The 21,749-nt window shown below is 42.8% G+C and overlaps 1 protein-coding gene across 1 annotated transcript in view; it reads right to left on the bottom strand.

Annotated features, from left to right (window-relative positions):
• LAMA4 (laminin subunit alpha 4) overlaps positions 1-21,749 on the bottom strand; it is a 223,215-nt gene that overhangs the window by 121,352 nt on the left and 80,114 nt on the right. The window contains exons 4-5 of the mRNA XM_075340041.1: positions 10,444-10,524; positions 1,303-1,517 (exon numbers count right to left, since the gene is read on the bottom strand). Of these exons, the coding sequence (XP_075196156.1) occupies positions 1,303-1,517; positions 10,444-10,524 (296 nt within the window). The remainder of the gene's footprint in view (positions 1-1,302; positions 1,518-10,443; positions 10,525-21,749) is intronic.

Below are 21,749 nucleotides of genomic sequence, written 5' to 3'. Positions count from 1 at the left end.
ATGGCTAGGGGATGAATTTTATTCATCAGTGGGAATAGGACTAAAGGCCCCGTTACACGCTACGATTTATCTGACGATCTCATTAGCAATGTGACACGCCCAGATGGTAGTTACGATTTGCCGAGATCGCTCATAGGTCATTTATTAGCGGTCACACGTACACATCTCACAAGCGACGCAAAATCGTTCAGCGATATATTGTTTGACCAAGGCGGTCGTGTGGATGTTGTTCGTCGTTTGTAGTGTGTCAAATGTACCAATATGTCTGCTGCGTTCCAAACGATGAACAATATTTTGAAAGTGAACGATGTGTCAACGATCAACGATTTTCAACCTATTTGCGATCATTCGGAGTCGCACGAGGTGTCACACGCTACGACGTCGCTAACGGTGACGGAAGGGCGTCACGTAAACCGTGATCCCGCCGACATATCATCAGATAAATCGTAGCATGCAACGCCGCCTTTAATGAAAAACCTGAATTCAATAATTAAGACTTGTCCCAATACTTTAGTCCGTATAGTGAATGTGTAAGTTAAAAAGGTTGTCTGGTCTAAATCCACAAGTCTGCAGTCACTCAATGTGGTAGTCTATGTGACTGCAGACTTGTCAATCTTTACATCGCACGCACTGTGCGCTGTGAGGATTCACGGGATAAGCCTTGCACAATACACTTGCATTGAGCACGCGGGAAATAATCTAGTCGGATTCTGGTTGGGAGTATGCATATTGCATAATTGCGGTCACCTAACCGCCATTCCTGGCGTTGGCACCGGAGAATCCTCACAGCACACAGTGTGTGCGATATGAGGATTCACAAGTCTACAGTCTCATAAAGTCAGTAAATACTCAGAAGTGTTGTCTGGTTTTCTGATAAAACTGAATCCTGACAGTGTGTTTTGCGCACGGTGTTGTCGTGAGAATGGGCGGTCATCTGATCACAAACATGCAATTCCATATACATGGTCATGTGCCCACAAAAAAGTGCTCGCCTTCTTTTAATGCACGTGTATTGAGCGAGTCAGAGTGTAACAAGAAATATTGTGGATACGTGACTGCCCGCTCTCTCCAACAATATTGGTAAATCCTTACAGCATGCACACCACACACTATCAGGATTCAGAAGTCTGTAGTCGCATAGGGTGACTGCAGACCTTTAACAGAAGACCAGATAGCGCCTTTATAGAGATGCTTGTTAATCTACCAGAATTAATTTTAGATTTTTAGACTTTTTTTTATTATAATTTTCCTTTTTTTTAGAAGAATAGCATTTCCTGTAATGTAAATCTAAACAAGGAATACCTTTACAGTCCTTGGCTACTCTGGCATCTCCGTAATAGCCTGGTGCGCAGCGCTCACAGTGAAATCCAGTGGTGTTGTGCAAGCAACTGTTGCATTGTCCCGTTACTTCATCGCAGTCTTCAAAGATTAAGTTAGGATCGGAGTTTCCACTGCAGTCACATTTTTTACATGTGCCGCCTCTTAGGAGAGGGTTGCCATAATAGCCCGGGGCACACCTTAAATAAAAATCACGTAACCATAACAAACTGTTCACTTCAGACCGAGCCACTTTGTAAATCACGTTGATAAATGTATTGCAAAGAATGATTTACCATTTCAGCGAGACATTTGTAATGGTCTCGTTAACAGTGTTTGCATTAAACAGTCCGATTAATTTCAATTTATAGGCTAGTGCCATTTACAAAAAGGTAATTAGGCATCAAAAGTAACCTCACTACATAAAAGGAGTTTAGATACTGGAACTATTGAAAGCCAACTGTCTAAGCTTTATGGCGCGTGTTGAACACTATTTAAGCTAGAATAACATGTAGTTTTTTTAAACCGTTCTTTAGGCGGGAAAGCCAGACTTTGATACAAAAGAAATAGGCTATATAAAGGAAGGATAGTGCCTATACACATGAGATAGCTGTTGGCCAATGATCTCCTGATTTCCCTATGCATATGCAGGCCAATGTTTGCCACTAGGCACCAGAGGTTCAGTGCGTAGGGTGGCAGGCTGCGGGGACGGGGCGAAAAGAGGGAGGATTTTTTTGTTTTACCTCCCCTCTGTTATAAAATCTAATAAATCTGCTGTCTTTTTGGAGGAGGGTGGATTGCATAACTCTATATTCGTGTCAACATGGACACAGGGAGCTGATTGATCCCGGATATACCAGCGCCTGCACTCCTTCGGTCAGAGGAATGCTAATCATCTCCCTGCTCTGACATTTTGCGGCTGACATACCTGCAATGCGATGAGATCATCTCACCACTCTGCTTACGTCACAGCAGGGTGCCATGGAGAAGCACAGTCACGGGAGCCATGAGGAACACAAACACCAGAGCAGGTAAGCACTCACAAAGCTGAAGATTCAGAGGGGAGGCTAATGCTATAGACTGAGGATTAGGGTGCCTATTACTAAAGACTGTGCCCAAAGTGCCTATATTTCTCATACAGTATAGCAGACTAATTATACATATATATATATATATATATATATATATATATATATATAAAATTATACATATACATATATATATATATTTTTATATATATATATATATATATATATATATATATATATATATATATATATATATATATAAAATATACACAGTACATACTGTATATACACTGCAGTTTAGAAGTTTAGGGTCACTTAGATATTTCCTTATTTTTGAAAGGAAAGTACATTTTTTTTCAATGGAGCTAACATTAAATTAAACAGTAATACACTCTATACATTGTTAATGTGGTAAATGACTATTCTAGCTTCAAACATCTTGTTTTTAATGCAATATCTACATAGGTGTATAGAGGCCCATTTACAACAACCACCACTCCAGTGCTCTAATGGTACATTGTGTTTGCTAACTGTGTTAGAAGGCTAATGGATGCTTAGAAATCCCTTGAAAACCCTTGTGCAAGTATGTTAGCAAAGATGAAAACAGTTTTGCTGATTAGAGAAACTATAAAACTGACCTTCCTTTGAGCTAGTTGAGAATCTGGAGCATTACATTTGTTGGTTCCATTAAACTCTCAAAATGGCCAGAAAAAGAGAACTTTCATTTGAAACTTAACAGTCTATTCTTGTTCTTAGAAATGAAGGTTATTCCATGGGAGAAATTGCCAAGAAACTGAAGATTTCCTACAATGGTGTACTACTCCCTTCAGAGGAGAGCACAAACAGGCTCTAACCAGAGTAGAAAGAGAAGTGGGAGGCCCCGCTGACAACTGAGCAACAAGACAAGTACATTAGAGCCTCTAGTTTGAAAAATCGACGCCTCACAGGTCTTCAAGTGGCAGCTTCATTAAATAGTACCCGCAAAATGCCAGTGTCAATGTCTACAGTGAAGAGGCGACACTGGGATACTGGCCTTCAGGGCAGAGTAGCAAAGAAAAAGCCATATCTGAGACTAGCTAATAAAAGGAAAAGATTAATAAGGGCAAAAGATCACAGACATTGGACAGAGGAAGATTGGAAAAAAGTGTTATGGACAGACGAATCATAGTTTGAGGTGTTTGGATCACACAGAAGAACATTTGGAGATGCAGAACAACTGAAAAGATGCTGGAACAGTGCCTGACGCCATCTGTCAAGCATGGTGGAGGTAATGTGATGGTCTGGGGTTGCTTTGGTGCTGGTGAAGTGGGAGATTTGTACAAGGTAAAAGCGATTTTGACTAAGGAAGACTAACACTCCATTTTGCAATGTCATGCCATACCCTGTGGACAGCGCTTAATTGGAGCCAATTTCATCCTACAACAGGACAATGACCCAAAGCACACCTCCAAATTATGCATGAACTATTGACGGAGGAAGCAGGCAGCTGTTATTCTATCTGTAGTGGAGGGGCCAGCCCAGTCACCAGATCTCAACCCTATTGAGCTGTTGTGGGAGTAGCTTGACCGTATGATACGCAAAAAGTGCCCATCAAGCCAATCCAACTTGTGGGAGGGGCTTCTGGAAGCATGGGATGAAATATCTCCAGATTACCTCAGCAAATTAACAGCTAGAATGCCAAAGGTCTGCAAAGCTGGAATTGCTGCATAGGAAGCATTCTGTGACGAAAGCAAAGTGTGAAGGAGAAAATCATTATTTCAAATAAAAATCATTATTTCTAACCTAGCCAATGTCTGGACTATATTTTCTATTCATTAGTGTGGTATATAATGTAGTGTACATATATATATATATATATATATATTAATTATATATATATATATATATATATATTTCTACGGTACATATATACATATAAAAATATATAATACCTATTGGAGCAGAGGGAATAAAATAGGAAAAAAATCTGGCCACTCTAGACCAGGTGCTCTCTAACATTACATTTTATTCTATCATCATCAAAACTAATCCATAAATTCATGTTGGATAAATTATTTGAGGGTACAACATAAGGCATTGGAATTGCATTAATTAGTGATGTGGCTTGGGTTACACTACATGGCTTAGAAGAGCAGTCATGAATATTAAAAGCTTGTACTTAAATCTTTTTGGATGCTAAGTATTACTATAGTGGTGTTAGAGATGGGAAATACACCATAAGCTATGAGGCAATAGTGTGGGATCGGTGTGTAAACGGACAGCTCGAGGCCTGAGCTTCACATGACACTGTACAGCTGTCCACTATACAGACAGCAATAACAATACATTTGTGATACAATTATCTGGTATAAAGGTATAAGCACTTTCAAAGCAAAACCCAATCAATTTTGGTTACAGGCATGCTTTCTATATAATTTACTGATCAATGGTAAGCAAAACCACCACTCATGGCTTCTGAGTGCTTAGTTGACCATGGGGGCAAAAACAGAAAGGTGTGCACTGCAGTTCCTTCCTATATGGAGAAAACCTACAATTTTGACCACCAATCAAAGAAAGAGACCATAACAACAAAAGAACAAGACGCACCAGACCATAAGACACACCCTGGTTTTAGAGGAGGAAAATAGGAAAATAAAATTTTAAGCAAAAAATGTGGTCATGACACATTGTTATGGGGCGAGGATCTGCTGCTGACACTGTTATGGGGTTAATGTCCCCAAATTCTCTACTAAGGTACCCCAGCTTGATAATGATCCTCCTGCCTTGTATATGATCCCCATCCTTGTATATATGTCCCTCATCCTGGTATATAAGCCCATCCTGCTATATACCGCCATCCTGGTATATGCCCTTATCCTGCTATATACTGCCATCCTGGAATATGCCCCCCTCCTGCTGTATACTCCCATCCATCCTGCTATATACCCTCATCCATCCTGCTATATACCCCATCCATCCTGCTATATACCCCCATCCACCCTACTATATACCCCCATCCTGCTACTTACCCCATCCATCCGGCTATATACCATCACCCTGCTATATACCCCATCCATCCTGCTATATACCCCATCCATCCTACTATATACTCCCATCTTGCTATATACCCCCATCCATCCTGCCATATACTGTCATCCATCCTGCTATATGACCGTCAACTTGTTGCACACAAAAAAAAAAAATGTTCATACTCACCTTTCCTCGCTCCATGCAGCACCGCTCCTCCTCCTGTCAGCGCCACTGGAGTGTGGAGCTGTCCCCGTTCCCCTGCAGCATCGCAATATCCTCCAGTCTCTCTGTCAGCTGACCTGTGTGGAGACTAGCGGTGCGCACAGCGATGACGTCATCGCTGTGCTCACCGCTTTTACACAGATCAGTTGACCAGTAGACAGGAGGACATCGCGATGCTGCAGGGAACAGTGATGGGTGAGTGTACTGATTCACTGCACCCCGCGCTGATGATGATGCGCGGGGAGCAGTGAATACAACCGCACATAATCACTCCAGCCTGTAGTTGCCAGGGGTGGTCATGCGGCCGGCTATTTCTATGCGCACACCCCCCACCCATCACCCCGCCCATCTGTCACCGCTGGCTTCAGCGCTGAGAGATGGGCGGGAGGATGGGCGTGCATATTAAATGAGCAGGCCCACGTGGTCACGGCAGGCGCTGCCGCAGCCTGCTCATACACCCGATGACCCGCTTCACCACAGCACCCTCATTCCCCGCATCATGCCCTACATTCAGACCATAAGACGCACCCCCCACTTTCCCCCAATATTTGGGGGGAAAAAAGTGCGTCTTATAGTCCGAAAAATACGTTAGTTGCTCATTGGGAAATCAATACCTATAAAACTACCCAGAAAAAATCCAATTGATTTTAAATCAAAATAAATCTATATTACAAAAAATACAAGAATACACAGCATTATAAAATGTAGAAATGAGTATATGGCACATGAAAATAACTGATAGTCACACAATGCACAGCTTCCAACGTGAATGTTAAACCATCATAGGTAATTATTACATGAAAGCTGACAGTGTGCAATAATATTCACAATCACCCAGCAGTGGGAATAAAAATATCAGGTATTAGCTGTGCCACAAAAATGAATGGTGAAACCTAAATAGTAAGATGACATAGGCATAATATGATAGCAATGTGGAATAATGTAAGGATCAGTAAGATGGCAAATGAAAATAAAAAATGAATATGTCAGGGACAAAAACCTGATACAAAAGTAACTAAACTGCCAAATGCCAATAGATAATTATACCACATTGCTACACATATGCCCTTGGAAAAAGCCACGGCGAAACACGTCAGGGTGTGCCATTGGTAAGGCATTATTAATGTGTAGCAATGTGGTATAATTATCTATTGGCATTTGGCAGTTTAGTTACTTTTGTAACTAAATATTTTGTGATAAATAATAAGAGGGCATGTCGATGACTGATAATAACTGTAACCACAAATTTTGAGACATCTGACCATCTACATGTTTTGTTTAGGAATTGAAGTAGGAATCCGCAACCTGTGGCTCACGAGCCACATGTAGCTCACAAGACCATGATGTGTGGCTCACGACTGTCTGCCTAATTTGTGCATTAGCACAAGGTCTAGCAAACAGATATAAAGAGCGAGTCTCCAGATGGTGACTTTGTGGGTAGGCCAATATTAAAGAGCAGATCTGGATGCCCATATACTGGCCTTGGGGTTGGAGAGATAAATTATTTGCTGAGGTGGACATAAGATAATACTGCAAGATAGTGGGGTGCTTGAAGCTGGATGTGATAGCCTGGTGAGAATGCTTAATGAAATAATACCAAATGGGGGTAATATGGGAACCCCTGGTTGCAAGTATACTGTGTTGTGTTATGATTCAGTGACTGAGAAGAATCAAAAATGCGGAAACCCAAAAAGTAACCAGAGTGGCTGGAACCTTAATGGGCTGCAGACCTAACACTGACACACAACTAAAAGTAGCCATGGGATGAGCCTATGATGACCTAGTCGCCTCGACACAGCCGGAGAACTAAATATTCTTACAGAGAGATATATATGAATAGCTAATCTGCCCTGGAGCAATCCCCAAAGATATAGATAGCCCCCCACATGTAAAGACTACGGTGATATAGAAAAACACAATACATAGCTAGAAAACAGATTCAGCAAAGATGAGCCCCAAACTATCTGTATAGAAAAGGATAAGAAAGAGCACTGTCTGCAGCCATAAAAACCCTAATGAATCTCAGCACGCCTGATATGGAAAAACCCTGAGCCCACACAGGCTCTCCCCCACTATATCAGTACTCTGGTGTTACTGGGATCCAAAAAACACTAATATAGATGAGGGACTGAATTTAATACCAAGCATGACAAAACACAATACATAGCAGAACATGGAGCTAGGTATACAGACACTCCCAGCAGGGAATGATCCCACTCCACCAAGAACTCCACACAGGCAAAATCAGGAATCAAGCATTAGTATTAAAACATAAAAAACTACAAGAAAGTGGAAACAATAAGCAGAGGTACAAAGACCAACTTATCTGAGAGGAGTACTGGTAGAGAGAAGGGCTGATTTCAGAATGTCCTGAGCACAAAGGAGATACATTGAGCACCGGCAAGTAACAGGAGAAAACTACTCAGTTATATAGGCCCAATCTGAATGACCTGATTGCCAGTCCTCCACAGGTGTCTGGCTCCCATTCAACAAGTCAACTGCACCGCCAGCACTGACCAAAAGAGGGAGCCCAAACTGGAAAATGTATTCACAACAGTGTTGATGTAATTTCTTTGGAGATAATTTGGCTGTCATTGAACCAATAATGGGGGCTCTGGTTGTCACTACTATGGGGAGATAGAAGCTGGATGTCAATACTTGAGGTAGTGTAGGGGAGGTTCTGGATGTGCTTTATGAACATTTCTTAGTAGTCATAGAGCTCAAGACAAGAAAGTTTAGGGATTACTAGATTAGAAGTAACACACAAGTCATTTCAACCTTGCTATGGGGTTACTGTCATTTCTAATTGCTACCCACATCTTTCTAGACACGTAACACTTATGGTTTCAGCAGCTAGGACTTGTGGCACTCACTAATCATTAGAATTGTTTCAGAAGCCCAGGACTTGGGGTACTAATAAGAACGTGAGGTACTCACTAATTGCTGGAATTGTTTTAGGAGCCAAGATTGGTGGTACTCACTAATTTTTAGAATGGTTTCAGGAGCCAGGACTTGTGGTACTCACTAATTATTAGAATGGTTTCAGGAGCCAGGATTTGTGGTACTCACTAATTGTTGGAATGGTTTCAGGAGTCAGGACTTGTGGTACTCAATAATTGTTGGAATGGTTTCAGGAGTCAGGACTTGTGGTACTCACTAATTATTGGAATGGTTTCAGGAGTCAGGACTTGTGGTACTCACTAATTGTTGGAATGGTTTCAGGAGTCAGGACTTGTGGTACTCAATAATTGTTGGAATGGTTTCAGGAGTCAGGACTTGTGGTACTCACTAATTATTGGAATGGTTTCAGGAGTCAGGACTTGTGGTACTCACTAATTGTTGGAATGGTTTCAGGAGTCAGGACCTGTGGTACTCACTAATTGTTGGAATGGTTTCAGGAGTCAGGACCTGTGGTACTCACTAATTGTTGGAATGGTTTCAGGAGTCAGGACCTGTGGTACTCACTAATTGTTGGAATGGTTTCAGGAGTCAGGACTTGTGGTACTCACTAATTGTTAGAATGGTTTCAGGAGCCAGGACTTTAGGTACTCACTAATTGTTTGAATGGTTTCAGGAGTCAGGACCTGTGGTACTCACTAATTGTTGGAATGGTTTCAGGAGTCAGGACTTGTGGTACTCACTAATTGTTAGAAGGATCTGTCTTTCTAAACTCTCTGGTCATGAGTAGGGACATAGTATAGTCTGCTCCCATCATTCACAATTTGGAGCAGAGTATAATTGTCAGCCTTTGCGAGATCACAGCTTTTTCTACTCAGAAAGATATATTTTTGTAATATGATTATTTGAAATCCTCTTAACATGCAATGTTTACCGCTATGGATACAGCTTGGAAGTAGTCTCTATGGAATTTCCGTCTACCCTCTATTTTCTGTGTGATTACAGACATCTGGATTGTAACAGAATCTTACTATATTCATTGAGTTTCAGAAGTTTGGGACTTTCCATTAATTTAGTCCAAGTCAAACAGTAGATTCTTGTTCAGATGAATTCAGTTATTATTTTTGTGTCACCCTCGATATGATTAACATGTTTTTAGAAATATATTTGCTATATACAGCTGGAGGGAGATTTCTGGGGTAAAAAGATCACCCATCTGTGGTCAAACTGCAGAGAAAAGGATATGACCTCAACATGATAACTATAGAAGTGTGACATGATTAGTTAGTTCTCTTACACTTTTACCAAAGGAATGTGTAAAGTAAACCTCTACCTTTTATCATAATTTTTAAGTTCAAAGTTTTGTACAAATTTTATTTTTCAGTGCTACTTTAGTGGGGTCTGAGTGTTGGCTTTCACATAACAAGCTCAGGTTAAAACTTCTTTAGGTACATTTATATAAAATTGTCTCCATTCCCATGCCCTGCAACCTGCCGTCCACTCACTGATTCAGCAGTTTGTTTCCACCAGTACTCTATCTGTACAATAGGTGTTAGGACTTCCTTTTTCTCAATTTCCAGCATGCCTTTACCTCTCATTGTCCAATGGCTTGCTTTCCATGAACTGAAAGCTTATGTCTCTGTTATACCTGTATTCAGTGTGAGTAGGTAATGCAGGAGCACAGAGAGAAAGACACAGCCTGCGTCCTGCAATCTATCTCTGCATGTTCTCGCCCAGAGACGGATTACTTTTGACAACAGGCTGTGGCAGCAAACACTGTCAAGTGATTTTTTTGAATGAAAAATTATTTTGGGTAAATAAAAATCTAGTGCAATTTTATCAACTGTTTTTATCAATAGCAGATTGCATCATGTAAATTTTACCTTCCGTATTCTTTTAACTGATATAGATATCATTTTCCAACTGACAGTTTTATAATACAGACCAATATATATGAAATAGTACTTGCCTTTCACATTTGGGTCCAGCAAAATTTTCCTTACAAATGCAGCGCACTGAGCCTCTCTTCAAAGAGCAAGTAAGAGCAAAGCTATAAAATAACATGAAGAAAAGGACAAGAGAAGGGTTACATTGTAGTTTTTACACATATTTTACATCTTTAAAGGTATGTGCCACAATCAGTTTAAGGCCTGCGCCACACATCCGTGCCTCCGGCACGTGTTTGTCATTTTTTACACGTACCGGCGGCACGGAGACATGTACAGCAATGCTACCCTATGGTAGCAGGCACACACACGTAAAACCACACGGAACGTGTGTCCGTGTGCGTTTGTACGTGTGTGAGATTTTCAAAGCGCTGACATGTCAGTGTTTTCTCCGGCAGCACGGGTGTTACACAGCCCGCACCCGTACCACACGGGTGTAGTGTGGATGCGGTCCCGTGTGACACGCGCCGGAGTAAACACACATGTCAGGGAAAAAAATAAAAAACATTAACTCACCTTCTCCAGCCCTCCTGTCTCTGCCGCTGCTGCCTCTTGCTGCCGACCGCCGCTCATTATTCTCATTGAATATTCACTTCACTGCCTGGCAGCAGCAGCAGCGGGGAGACGGGAGGGCTGGAGACCGAGGATCAGCACCACGGACAGCAGCGCGGACAGCAGGAAGGACCAGGTGAGTATAATAATTACCGGTTCTACGTGTGCTATCGCGGATAGCACACGTAGAACACACGTGTCACGCACGTACCAGAGACACGTACTTACCTGCACGCAACACGCAGGGGAAATACGTGTCTCTCGGCACGTGCGTGAAATTCACGTGAGTGTGGCAGAGGCCTAAGGGTGCGCTCACATGAGCGTATGACTCGCACGATTATTGGATCGCATCACTTGGCACGGCCGCACACTCTCCTGACAGGAGCGGGTCGGCTGCATGTATTTCTATGCAGCTGACACGCTCCTGTCCGAAGAGTGTGCGGCCGCACCGGGTGATGCAATCCAATAATCATGCGAGTCATACGCTCATGTGAGCGCACCCTGACTCGCGCTTTTGACTCTGTGTGTTTTCGCTGAGCAAAAACACAGCGTTTAGCAGTACAAGCAAAGTGGATGGGATGAATAGAAATTGTATCCACACTGTGCTCCTTTCCTACGTCGTGTAAACTGTCCTGTGGTGCGTTTTTCCAAACCGCAGCATGTCAATTTATTTAAATCTTCAGTGCGAAATTTCCCCATAGATTTGCATTAAATACGAAAAATCCACAGGTAAAGAAACACACATGCACTTATAGTGCGTTTACGCAATATAAACACTTAAAAAAAGGCATCTAAGCAAAACATATCATGTATTTATAAACAAACAAAGCAAACATAAGCAAACAGGAAGCTGCCCAAAGCAAAGAGTTCAACTGATAGGCCGAAGACACATGGCATGAAAATCGCATTCCACTCGGATCAATATTACTCTATGTGTCAGCACCCATGAGCGATAATTTTCTCAGCCCTATTCGGACCAAGAAAACATTCACAGCATGCTGCGGGTGTAATGCGATCCTCTTTCTCTCGCACCTGTTCAAGTCTATGGGGCAAGAGAAAAATCGCACTACACTCGCATTACACTGGTGTAATGCGAGTGCAGTGCGAGAATGGCAATAGCCTGCTATGCAGGAGAGGAGATAAATCCCTCCCTCTCCTCCGCAGCGCTGGCCCGCCCCTCCTCAATGCCGGCCCGTCCCCCGCAGCTGTAGTCCGATCGCATGATCGGACCTCAGTCGCAGTGACACTTGCATGACACTCAGCTCCTGCTGTGCTGCCAACGTGAGCCGAGTGTCATGCGAGGATCACAGTAGTCCCCGTGTGGCCCCAGCCATAAAGAATTATTACACAGTATATCACAGTAGATCTGTGGGGCATCCTCAAACAGAAGGAGGAGGAGGAGCACAAGGTCTCTAACATCTACCAGCTCCGTGATGTTGTCATAGAGGATGGAAGAGGATTCCAGTGGCTCCTCTGAAGATCTAGTGAATTCTATATCCAAGAGAGTTAAGGCAGTGCTTGAAAATAATGATGTGCACACAAAATATTGACACTTATGGCACAATTTGGCTATTTTCACTTAGGGATGCACTCACTTTTGTTGTTAGTGGTTTTGTATTAATGGCTGTGTGTTGAGTTATTTACAGTGCACACCAAATTTACACTGTTATACTAATTGTACACTGACTACTTTACATTATATCTTCAGTTTTGTCCCATGAAAAGATATATTAAAATATTTACAAAAATGTCAGGTCTAAAAATGGAGGAACTTGTTAAACAGCTGGTACAAGCCAAAATGCAGCAACAGCAAGTATCCAACAAGCTCCTGGTGCAACAGTTTCAGTTGCAACAGCAGAGGTTACAACAGCAGTAGACGCAACATCAGCAGCAGATAGCTCTCCTGACAGAGGCTGTCGGAATCAGTGAAACCACATCCCCAACAAACTGAGGTGACGATGCTCAACCAAGAAAAACTGTAAAAAGAGCAATGCAGACAATGACACAAGGGGATAACATCAAGTTGTTCCTGTCTGTAAATGAGAGGGTGGCAGACTGGGAAAAACTTGCCCTAAAACAGAGGGTGGAAGTCCATATTTGACTGGGGAACCTCATAAGGTATACTTTGAATTGACTCTTCAGGACATTAAGAAGTATGGCAAACTAAAGGCAGAGATCTTGGCTCGTCTAGGTATCTCCCTGGGAGTCAGGGCACCACTGGGGATAACCAGAGGGAAAAGCCTCCCGGGTCCCAAATGTTTGACCTCCTCCACTTGGTGCAAAAATAGCTGCAGCCTGAGACTTGTTCCCCAACACAGATGGTAAAGAGGGTCATGATGGATTGATTCATCCACTCACTGTACAAGCTGGTGCAATGCTGGATTGTCCAGGGACATCACCAGAATGCAGACAAGCTGGTGGGCCTGGTGGAGAAGTACCTGGCATTTGAAAATTCCCTAGGTAAACAAGGGAGTTCAAAGAAGTCTAAGGCCACTTTCACACATCAGTTTTTTGCCATCAGTCGCAATCCGTCGTTTTGTGAAAAAACGGATCCAGCGCTGGATCCGTTTTTTTCTCTGACTTGTATTAGTGACAGATTTTGATGGATGGCCTCACGTTTCATCTCTTGTACGATGGATCTATCGAAAAATGTTTGTCGGGCCGATGGAGCAGACGTCCACATGAACGTTTTTTGTCTGCATCAAAAAACGGACAGCGACGGATCCTCTGGCATCCTTTGTTTGTTACAATGGAAGCCTATGGGCGCAGGATCCGTAGCAATCCGTCAAATGACGGATTTTGGCGACGGATCCGTTTTTTTCAACTGAGCATGCTCAGATGATGTTTTAATTCATGTCCGGTCAGAACAAAACCTTTGCCATGGAAAAAAAACCCGGTACAACGGATCTGTTTTTTTACAGGATCCGTCGCATCAGTTTTACCACAATCTGTAATAGATCCGTCGCATCAGTCACAAAACAAATTGTGACTTATGGCAAAAAACTGATGTGTGAAAGGGGCCTTACTGAAGTTCTCAAAAGGGAGCAAGAAGCACAGGCCAATTCTGCTCCTACCACGCATATCCTTCATACAGTGCTATTCCTCATCCTGGTGGGGAGCCTCAGGCCTGTTAAGTATTTGTAAACGGGGTGCAAGTGACTGATCCCCTGGTTTCTGGAAGTTTGGTGACCCAGATAAGGGCCACACTTCCACATCGGCTCATCCCACGAAAGGTAGTGGGCATCAGAAGCATCCATTGAGATGCCAAGAACTTTCCTGTGGCCCAGGTCTACATAGGCATAGACTGCAGATCTGTATCCCACAGAGTGGGAGTGGTAAAAGCTATACTGCAGCCTGTGATTATTGGACGTGACTTTCCTTTATTTTGAGACGTGGAGGAAAACAATGTCACCGGATAGGTCAGCTAACAACCAGGTTATGTCTCAAGAAACCTTGTTGCATGCCATGAGTTGCAATGTCTGTACAGTTAGGGGTACTTTGCACACTACGACATCGCAAGCCGATGCTTGCGATGCCGAGCGCGATAGTCCCTGCCCCCGTCGCAGCTGCGATATCATGGTGATAGCTGCCGTAGCGAACATTATCGCTACGGCAGCTTCACATGGACTTACCTGCCCTGCGACGTTGCTTCCTAAGGGGGCGGGTCGTATGGCGTCACAGCGATGTCATACGGCAGGCGGCCAATAGAAGTGCAGGGGCGGAGATGAGCGGGACATAAACATCCCGCCCACCTCCTTCCTTCCGCATAGCCGGCGTGAGCCGCAGGACGCAGGTAGGAGATGTTCCTCGCTCTTGCGGCTTCACACACACAGCGATGTGTGCTGCTGCAGGAACAAGGAACAACATCGTAACATCGGCCCTTCCGAAATTATGGAAATGACCAACATTACACCGGTGATACGATTCCGACGCTTTTGAGCTCGTTAATCGTATCTATAACGATTCACATACTCCGATATCGACAGCGACGCCGGATGTGCGTCACTTTCGATTTGACCCCACTGACATCGCACCTGCGATGTCGTAGTTTGCAAAGTACCCCATAGGCAATAAGGATGGGAAACCATCCCATGTAGCCAATACCCCTGAGCTGGAGTGTTCAGGGGAGTCATTGGAACCGTGCAACTCAGGGATTTAACTAAAAAGCATAATCGGGGAAATGTAAGTGTGCTAAATGTTGTTTCCCCTGAGCCAGATTCTGACAGGTGACAGTATTATAATTATGCATGGTTTTATACCACTATAATCTGTAATAATAAACATGTTTCTTTGCTTTGGATAACTTTCTGTTTGAATTGCTACCTGTGTTCCAACCAACTTCATTGATAAGACATACAATACAAAAACACATGTCAAAAACACATTGAAAACGCATGTTACAAAAAATGCACACAAACAGAAAGAAAAAAAATGCATATAAACCAAGGTGTGGAATTGGTGTAGAAATTCTGCAGCGTCAAAAACTCAATAAGCATTGATTGTGGGAACAAACCTTAAGGGAATGCGCCCGTTAACTACTTGCAGCAGATTTTTCTGCACCAAAACCAGTGTTGGCAGGAAATCTTTGTATAATATATGCATTTTTGATACAATTTTACATGCGTTTTTTCTATTAATTGCGTTTCCCCCCATTCATTTAACGTGCGTTTTGATGCATTTTCACCTGTATTTTTTTCCCCTTTCATTTGAAAGAATAAAAATGATGGTGCAAAAATGCTAAGGAATTGACATGCTGCAGATTTTACAAAACACTTTGATGTTTCAAATTCGTAAGGAAAAAATAAGCAGCATGTTCCTGAGGTTTCAGAAATGTCATTCACTTTGCTGTACTGTTACTCTTCAAAAACACACAGAAAAAATACTACAAAAACACAGTGTGTGAATGAGTCCCGATAATAAAATAATGTTACATGATGTCACATATTGAGTATTTTCCAGCTCGGAAGGATCCCATAGAATTTAATAATCTGGATATCCTCCTATTTTTTTTTTCCTATTGTTGTACTGTTTATATTTCCTGCCTTTTTAATATCGACTCGTTGGACAATTCTTTCCCTGATGCACTGTGTGCTTATTTGTCGGACACCAGGGAATTGTCCTCATACCAAGATGAGTAAGGTCTGGAGCCACCATAAATGTCCACTGCTTTACTGTAATCAGTCATATCTACTTTGCGAGCAGATTGAGAGCTGAACTTGTGCAGATGGGACATCTGGTGTAAAGACGAGAGATGTCTCATCTGCTTCATCCCAGCACAAGTTAATAAGTATCCGGTTCATGGGAACCATACAGGAAAGTTACTGTTCCCATCAGGGCAGTTATGAGATCATATATTTGGTCACTCCACTTCAGGCCCTAGAGGAAAAATAAACTCACAAGCTCCTGACAGTGGAAATAGTTGACATTTTTGGAGCCTGCTCAATAACTATATGGCCATAGAAATGTCACAGACTAACAAAGATTTCATGAAAGATAGTTCACAAAGTAATGTGCACGCACACATTGTTGATTCCTCTGTGACTACACGGCATTTGTTCTAAATGTGATATTTTTGTTCTTGTAGGGGTTAGTTACAATTTAGATGGCACAGTAAGCAGGATACTATATTATTAGGTATAGGAAGGTATTTGACCTGTGCAAGTTCCAGGTTTTTACGAACTGACTGTACAGCAATACCTCATGAAAATGCCTGCATAGTTGTCGTTAGAAGCAAAAATAAAAAAGGAGTATGTGGACTGAATGTTCAGTAATATTCTTCAAACAGGTGAACATTATAACAGTTATAAAATTGATCACTGACTTAGATATGTAGCATATCGAGCCTATAGTAGCAGAGGTGTACATACCAGGTAAGGGGCCCACTTATACCTCTAAATTAAGTGGAATTGCGCATTATAATGAGTTATTGGACCGTAAAGTGCACATATAGTGCTCTTGCACATGGACCCTCTTCTGGTTGTGTCTGCTCATGTAAAGTAGAAACAACTTAAAGGGGTTGTCCACTACTAGGGCAACCCTTCTGATTCCACGTATCCCCATAGACTATACTCCCCTCCCATACCAGCACACTTCCAGTGGTGTCCGGGATCGCAATCCCAGGGCTCACGTGGGGATGTGATCTCACATGAACCCTGTGTCCAATCAGCGCCAGCTTCTGTCTCTCCACCTTTGGACTAAACAAGTTAATCAAAAGTGAGTCCTACGGCTGCGCTCACTTCCTGTTGATTGCTCATTTGGTCAGAAGGCATGGAGAAGGAAGTCGACGGTGATTGGAAGTGGAGCTCACGTGACGTCACAACCCCATGTAAGCCCCGGCACTTTGATCCCGGACACCGATGGAAAAGCGCTGGCACAGAAGGTGAATATTGGTCGTATCATTTTACCTGGGGGAAACGGAATCAAAAGGGGTTGTCCTAGTACTCGACAACCTCTTTAAATATATTAAAGTAACTAGCTGTAGTACCCGGGCATTTTCCGGGATAGTAACTGTCTCTCTGTCTCTCTCCCAGTCTCTGTGTGTCGCTGTCTGTCTGTCTCGCTGTCTGTCTCTTTCCTTGTCTGTCTGTTTCTATCTCTCTGTCTGTATTTGCATAAGTCTATCTGTTTCAACCTCTGTATCTGTCTCTCTCTCTCACTCTCTGTCTCTTTTCCCATCTGTCTCTTTGTCCGGCTGTCTTTTTGCCCAGCTGTCTTTTTGCCCAGCTGTCTTTTTGCCCGGCTGTCTCTTTGCCCGGCTGTCTCTTTGCCTGGCTGTCTGTTTCCCGGGCTGCCTCTTTCTCGGGCTGTCTCTTTCCTGGGCTGTCTCTTTCCCGGGCTGTCTCTTTCCCGGGCTGTCTCTTTCCCACGCTGTCTCTTTCCCGCGCTGTCTCTTTCCCATGCTGTCTCTTTCCCGCGCTGTCTCTTTCCCGCTCTGTCTCTTTCCCGCTCTGTCTCTTTCCCGCTCTGTCTCTTTCCCGCTCTGTCTCTTTCCCGTTCTGTCTCTTTCCAGGGCTGTCTCTTTCCAGGGCTCTCTCTATGCCCATCTGTCTCTATGCCCATCTGTATCTTTCCAGGTGTGTCTCTTTCGGCGTCTGTGTCTTTGGGCGTCCGTGTCTTTGGGCGTCTGTCTCTGACCTTTCTCCATCCATCTCACCACCAATATCTTTTTACCTCACACATAAGCTTCGTATACTAACAGTTTATTTTGTTCCTATAGGAACCACTGACAGTTGCTATTTATAGCCTGCAGCTCCCAGCTCCATTCAGTTTAATAGCTTCAGGATTTTTGTAGAGTAACTGGAAAGGACGGGGTTAAATTTTCCCGCCCAAACATAGTCTATGATGTTCCCTGGGTCACATGAGGTGTCTGTGCAAAATTTCGTGATTGTACATTTGACGGTGCGAATTCCTTTAGCGGACATACACACACACACACACACACACACACACACACATACACTGAGCTTTATATATTAGATTGACAGTAGATTATTTCCTGATTCTAAGAATAGTCCTGACACTAAGAATACTGTGGCTGTATTGCTGTAAACTTATTTAGGTCATTTTTCTCCTTAACACCTAAAACCACTAGTCCAAACATCAGGTATAAAATGACGAGGACTATATGATACATTAAATCATAAAAATAATTTTCAGATGTATAGTCTAGGGCGGTTAATTCCTACTTGTCTTTTGGTCTTTGGTAGTGTCAGTGTGTGGTGGGCTAATGTCAGCTAATTTGGTATTAAGTAGTGGAGCAATATTGCATGCTTACTGGTGGTCTTAGGCCTCTGCCACACTCACGTGAATTTCACGCACGTGCCGAGAGACACGTATTTTCCCTGCGTGTTGCGTGCAGGTAAGTACGTGTCTCTGGTACGTGCGTGACACGTGTGTTCTACGTGTGCTATCCGCGATAGCACACGTAGAATCAGTAATTATTATACTCACCTGGTCCTTCCTGCTGCCGCGCTGCTGTCCGTGGTGCTGATCCTCGGTCTCCAGCCCTCCCGTCTCCCCGCTGCTGCTGCTGGCAGGCAGTGAAGTGAATATTCTATGAGATTAATGAGCGGCGGTCGGCAGCAAGAGGCAGCAGCGGCAGAGACAGGAGGGCTGGAGAAGGTGAGTAAATGTTTTGTTTTTTTTTCACTGACATGTGTGTTTTCTCCGGCGCGTGTCACACGGGACCGCATCCACACTACACCCGTGTGGTACGGGTGCGGGCCGTGTAACACCCGTGCTGCCGGAGAAAACACTGACATGTCAGCGCTTTGAAAATCGCACACACGTACAAACGCACACGGACACACGTTCCGTGTGGTTTTACGTGTGTGTGCCTGCTACAATAGGGTAGCATTGGTTAAAGTGTCTCCGTGCCGCCGGTACGTGTAAAAAATGACAAACACGTGCCGGAGGCACGGATGTGTGGCGCAGGCCTTACACAGTGAGATTAGCATATTTTTTTCTGGTAGCCTAGGACCATGTGGTTTAATGCCCTCTTCTCTAATGCTCTACAGTGGGGAGGTTGTAATCTAGTCTGCAGGGTTAAATCCTTGCTTCATTGGTTGTCTAGGTTAGTGAAGGGGATAAAATGGTATTCTCAAGTTGTTAAACTGATTTAATCCATTAAACAGCATGAACATAAGCAAGTTTGCAATTAACCTGTTTTTTCTCTCTGCTGTCATTCTCTTGCAATGACAACTTTCTTTCATAATGTACAGCTGATTTCCATGAAGTTTGACCACTGGTGTCTGACAAGATCTTAGCCACAGTAGCCACATTTCACAAAAGGTTAACTCCTAATATACTAGTCATCTCTGTCCAGTCTATTTATTTTTATAAAGCAGTTAGCGGCTCTCCTACTTACCCCTCCCTTTTAGCTCCTGACTAGCTGCTGCTATAAATCTTGCTGCCATGTCTCGGTTTCAGGAAGGAAGCAACCCAGTGACCTTATGCTACATGGTCGGTTTCTTTCTCTGCTGAGTCACAGCTTGTTTTGGTCTCTGTCCAACTGCTGATGGCTCTTTTGTTTTTTCTTTCCTTTACTTGAGTATGCTTCAGGTGTCCTCACTTCCCTATTTGGTTCAATCCTATCACATTCCAGTTCTTCAGCTACAGATTTATCCTGCATGTAAAATCCAAGTTTTCTCTGAAGAGAATCCATGAGTGATTCCCCTCCTAGCACTCCTTCAGTTGCTTTTAGCTTGGGTGTCTGGGACATTTCTCTTATTCTGATTGTTTCTGGAGTCTTCTTATTTTCTGTCTGCCCTGGATTACTATTTGAACATGTTTTAGGTGTGTGCCGCATTCTTTAGTTACATGTATCTTGTTTTTCTGTTATAGCTGTTTTTGTGTTGCATATTGAATAGAGTTAGGGTGTAGATAGGATTGTTAAGAAAAGCCATTCAAAAAAGGTCATTAAAAAATTTGGGGGAGATTCTCAAGGAGCGGACTGCTGCTGGAGTCAGTGCTTCAAGAGCAACCACACAGACGTATCCAGGACATTGGCTACAACTGTCACATTTCTTGTGTCAAGCCACTCTTGACCAATAGACAACGCCAGAAATGTCTTACCTGGGTCATGGAGAAAAATAACCCAACTGTTAATTAGTGGTCCAAGGTGTTGTTTTCAGATGAAAGTAAATTTTGCATTTCATTTGGAAATCAAGGTCCCAGAAGAGTGGAGAGGCCACAATCCAAGCTGCTAGAGGTCTAGTGTGAAGTTTGATCAGTGATGGTTTGGGGAGCCATGTCATCTGCTGGTGTAGGTCCACTGTGTTTTATCAAGACCAAAGTCAGCGCAGCAGTCAACCAGGTAATTTTAGAGCTCTTCATGCTTCCCTCTGCCGACAAGCTTTTTGGAGATGGAAATTTCATTGTCCAGCAGGACTTGGCACCTGTCCACACTGCCAAAAGTACCAATACCTAGTTTAATAATCACAGTATCACTGTGCTTGATTGGCCACCAAACTCGCCTGATTTAAGCCTCATAGAGAATCTATGGGATATTGTCAAGAGGAAGATGAGAGACACCGGACCCAACAATGCAGATGAGCTGAAGGCTGCTATCAAAGCAACTTGGATTTCCATAGCACCTCAGCAGTGCCACAGGCTGATCGCATCCATGCCACACCGCATTGATGCAGTAATTCATATCAAAAGGAGCCCCGACCAAGTATTGAGTGCATTTACTATACATACTTTTCAGTAGGCGCCAACATTTCTGAGTTTAAAATAATTTTTTTAGTTGGTCTTATATAATATTCTAATTTTCTGAGATAATGACTTTTGGGTTTTTATTGGTTGTAAGCCATAATCATCAACATTAACAGAAATAAACACTTGAAATAGACTCTGTGTAATGACTCTACATAATATATAGGAATATATCCCTCTGTGTGTAATGACTCTATATAATATATAGGAATAGATCCCTCTGTGTGTAATGACTCTATATAATATATAGGAATAGATCCCTCTGTGTGTAATGACTCTATATAATATATGTGTTTCCCTATTTGTATTGAATTACTAAATAAATTAACTTTTTGATGATATTCTAATTTATTGAGATGCACTTGTATAAGTTCCTTGAAAATTATCTCACGTAAACATAGAAAGCCTTTAGCACTAGTAGATACAGACAGTGTGCTAGAACAATATAGGAGCCCCATGCAGTCCAATAGCTCATCATAATGCACAATTCCACCGACTTCTTACCTCTAAGTCGCACCAATGATATATCCACCCCCCCTGGTCTTTAAATTTTCTGTGAATT

Source organism: Anomaloglossus baeobatrachus, chromosome 3 (genome assembly GCF_048569485.1).
Source record: "Anomaloglossus baeobatrachus isolate aAnoBae1 chromosome 3, aAnoBae1.hap1, whole genome shotgun sequence".
Taxonomy (NCBI): Eukaryota; Metazoa; Chordata; class Amphibia; order Anura; family Aromobatidae; genus Anomaloglossus; species Anomaloglossus baeobatrachus.
This window is presented reverse-complemented; position numbering and strand designations above follow the sequence as displayed.